Raw genomic sequence first — 2,376 nt, 5'->3', positions numbered from 1 at the left:
TTAACATGAGAAATTAAGATAAATTAACAGAGAGTGAGTGAGGGGAGAAGAGGAATGGCAAATATAAATGTATTGGTTGGAAGCGTGACAGGAAAACAGAGATGGAGAAAAAGAGAAAGAGAAACTAGAATGAAGGAAAAGATCAATACATATTACATCTCTCGTTATTGATTCCGTGTGTTTATTGAACGAAATATGTAAGCCAGCCAACTCCGACGCGCTGATTTGTCCGTATAACTTACAAGGGCACAGAGGTAAGCAACCATTAGTTCGTCTTCAGACCGTCGGAGGAGCAGCAGCAATAACATTCTCTTTCATTCTCTCTGATAATCAACCAATAAGCTGGCAGCGCGATCTCGATTGTCAGTCTTTGAGCATGAAAACCGCTAGTTTAAGAGTCTAAATTCAGTTGCTTCAGCAAATTTTAGAGCATAACATCGGCTCCCTTTGATAACAATTGCAAGGAAACTCCTAAAGAAGCGATCGATTTGAACGACACCATACCAAATCATGGATCCAGATTTATTCACGGAGATGGCGGACGAGCAAGAGGATGATTTCGACTTCGATGAAGATGAAATTGTGAAGCTGGTATCGGTCGTGATTCTGTGTATTCTTGGAATTCCAGGAAATACAATCATACTCCTGGTATACGCGAAGAAAAAGAAGAGAATAAGTACCGACATTTTGATCATCGTACAAGCCATCATCGACTTCGTTGCCAGTGTCTTTGCGCCACTGGTGCTCTTGAAGACAGCCTACTCGAATCTCGTCACCGACGGCATTTGCGTCGTCACCGAGCTGACGGAAAACGGCAGCGCTTTCTCATCGCTCTTTCTGATGATGGTGATCAGCGTTGATCGGTATCTTCTCGTTTGTCGACCGCTTGGACGTCGTGTCACGACTCGCACGGCCGTGGTCGTATCCGTCTGCTGCGTGCTTGTGGCGATGGCGATGATGTTGCCGCGAACGATCTACACCCGTGCTGTCAATACTGATCTGGAGTTAGAAGTAAACTGCGAGTTTCCTTTAAGTCATCGAGCTACTGTGATCGTCTCCGTTATGTTCCCGGTCACGTTTATCGTAACGATGTTGATAACGCTTGTCCTCTATGGACGGATTTATATGTTTTTAAGAAGGCAAGCCAAAGTTCATGCGGCATTGGTTGGCAATGGTCCAGGTGGAACAGATGTTCCTCTGCCCCCTTCATCGGTTACGCCCCCGGCTAATGATGCAAGCACAATCATTGCAATGCAGCTAGATTCAAACGAGACAGCCGTTGAACAAGACCCAACTAGCATCGAACAGAAACATGTTTCTGAACGCCTACCAGGAAGATTGGAAAACCAGTCGCTGTACCAACTGACAGACAACGACACCGGTGGCGCGACTGGTAATTTGTCCGCGGTTGAATCCCACGCCGCAGCCGCAGCTTCAACTGCGACGTCAGTGACGGGACAGCCTGGAAACATCCCTCGTAAATATACAGCAGGGCTGTCAGTGGCCAAAGCCGGTGCCTCGAGTGCCCAGTCTGGAGACTCTAAACCCGAAGCAGCATCACAGAATGCCCCGTTTAAGCACCCAAAGAAAAGGGTAGCGCACATCCGCGGCCGCTCCACAACGAAAATGCTTCTATGCATCACCATCTATTTCATCATCACATGGCTACCTCTCATAACAATTACCCTTCTTCAGCAACGGGTGATCCGAAATCTGACAACGAATTTGATGGCTATTATCATTGGGGCATTCGACACGTTCCGAAGTACAAACCATGTGGTGAACATTTTCGTTTACATATACACAAACGTCCCGTTCAGAAAGGCAGCGCGAAAACTATTTACCCTCGAAGGTATCAAAGGAAAACTTTGGTGAATTTGTGATACTATTAAGCCATTAGGGTGGTACCACAAGGTTGCCTTGTGTCTCCTTTAATACTCATTTGGTATGGGCCTACTACTTGCCCTTTAAGCCCTCTGCGATGATGGAAGCGTTGTTTAAATGATGTTAAGATTTTTCAGTCTGTACCATGGCAGACAGATGTTTTCATTAAAATCCGGAATCATAGAGGTCCCCCTAACTGTTAATCATTTTAACAGTGTTGGACGTTGAAGAACTAGTAATAACATGATAGTATACTTGTTCAATGAAGTTAACCCTTAGTGTGGCTTGTAATAAAAATGGAGGAGTTTCTGCCCCTTTGTCACCTGTTCCATTGGACTTTAAACTGCATTGTAAAGAGATTGTAAAGTTATCCAAGTTCCATTATTTGATAGATATGTTACATCACAGTAACCAACTTTGGTAGCTCTTGATTTAACAGTTATGACATGTGTGACCTTGAATAATATGTTATTGTAAGGAAGAACTAATACC

The 2,376-nt window shown here is 44.4% G+C and overlaps 1 protein-coding gene across 1 annotated transcript; it reads left to right on the top strand.

Annotated features, from left to right (window-relative positions):
• Nucleotides 1-534: 534 nt before the first annotated feature.
• On the top strand, nt 535-1,875 carry LOC100891577 (vasopressin V1a receptor-like). The gene has a single exon (XM_003723945.2). It carries the CDS (start codon nt 535-537, stop codon nt 1,873-1,875), a length of 1,341 nt encoding a protein of 446 aa, XP_003723993.2.
• The last annotated feature ends 501 nt before the right edge of the window (nt 1,876-2,376 follow it).

Source organism: Strongylocentrotus purpuratus, unplaced genomic scaffold (assembly GCF_000002235.5).
Source record: "Strongylocentrotus purpuratus isolate Spur 01 unplaced genomic scaffold, Spur_5.0 spur5_scaffold_12, whole genome shotgun sequence".
NCBI lineage: Eukaryota > Metazoa > Echinodermata > Echinoidea > Camarodonta > Strongylocentrotidae > Strongylocentrotus > Strongylocentrotus purpuratus.
This window is presented reverse-complemented; position numbering and strand designations above follow the sequence as displayed.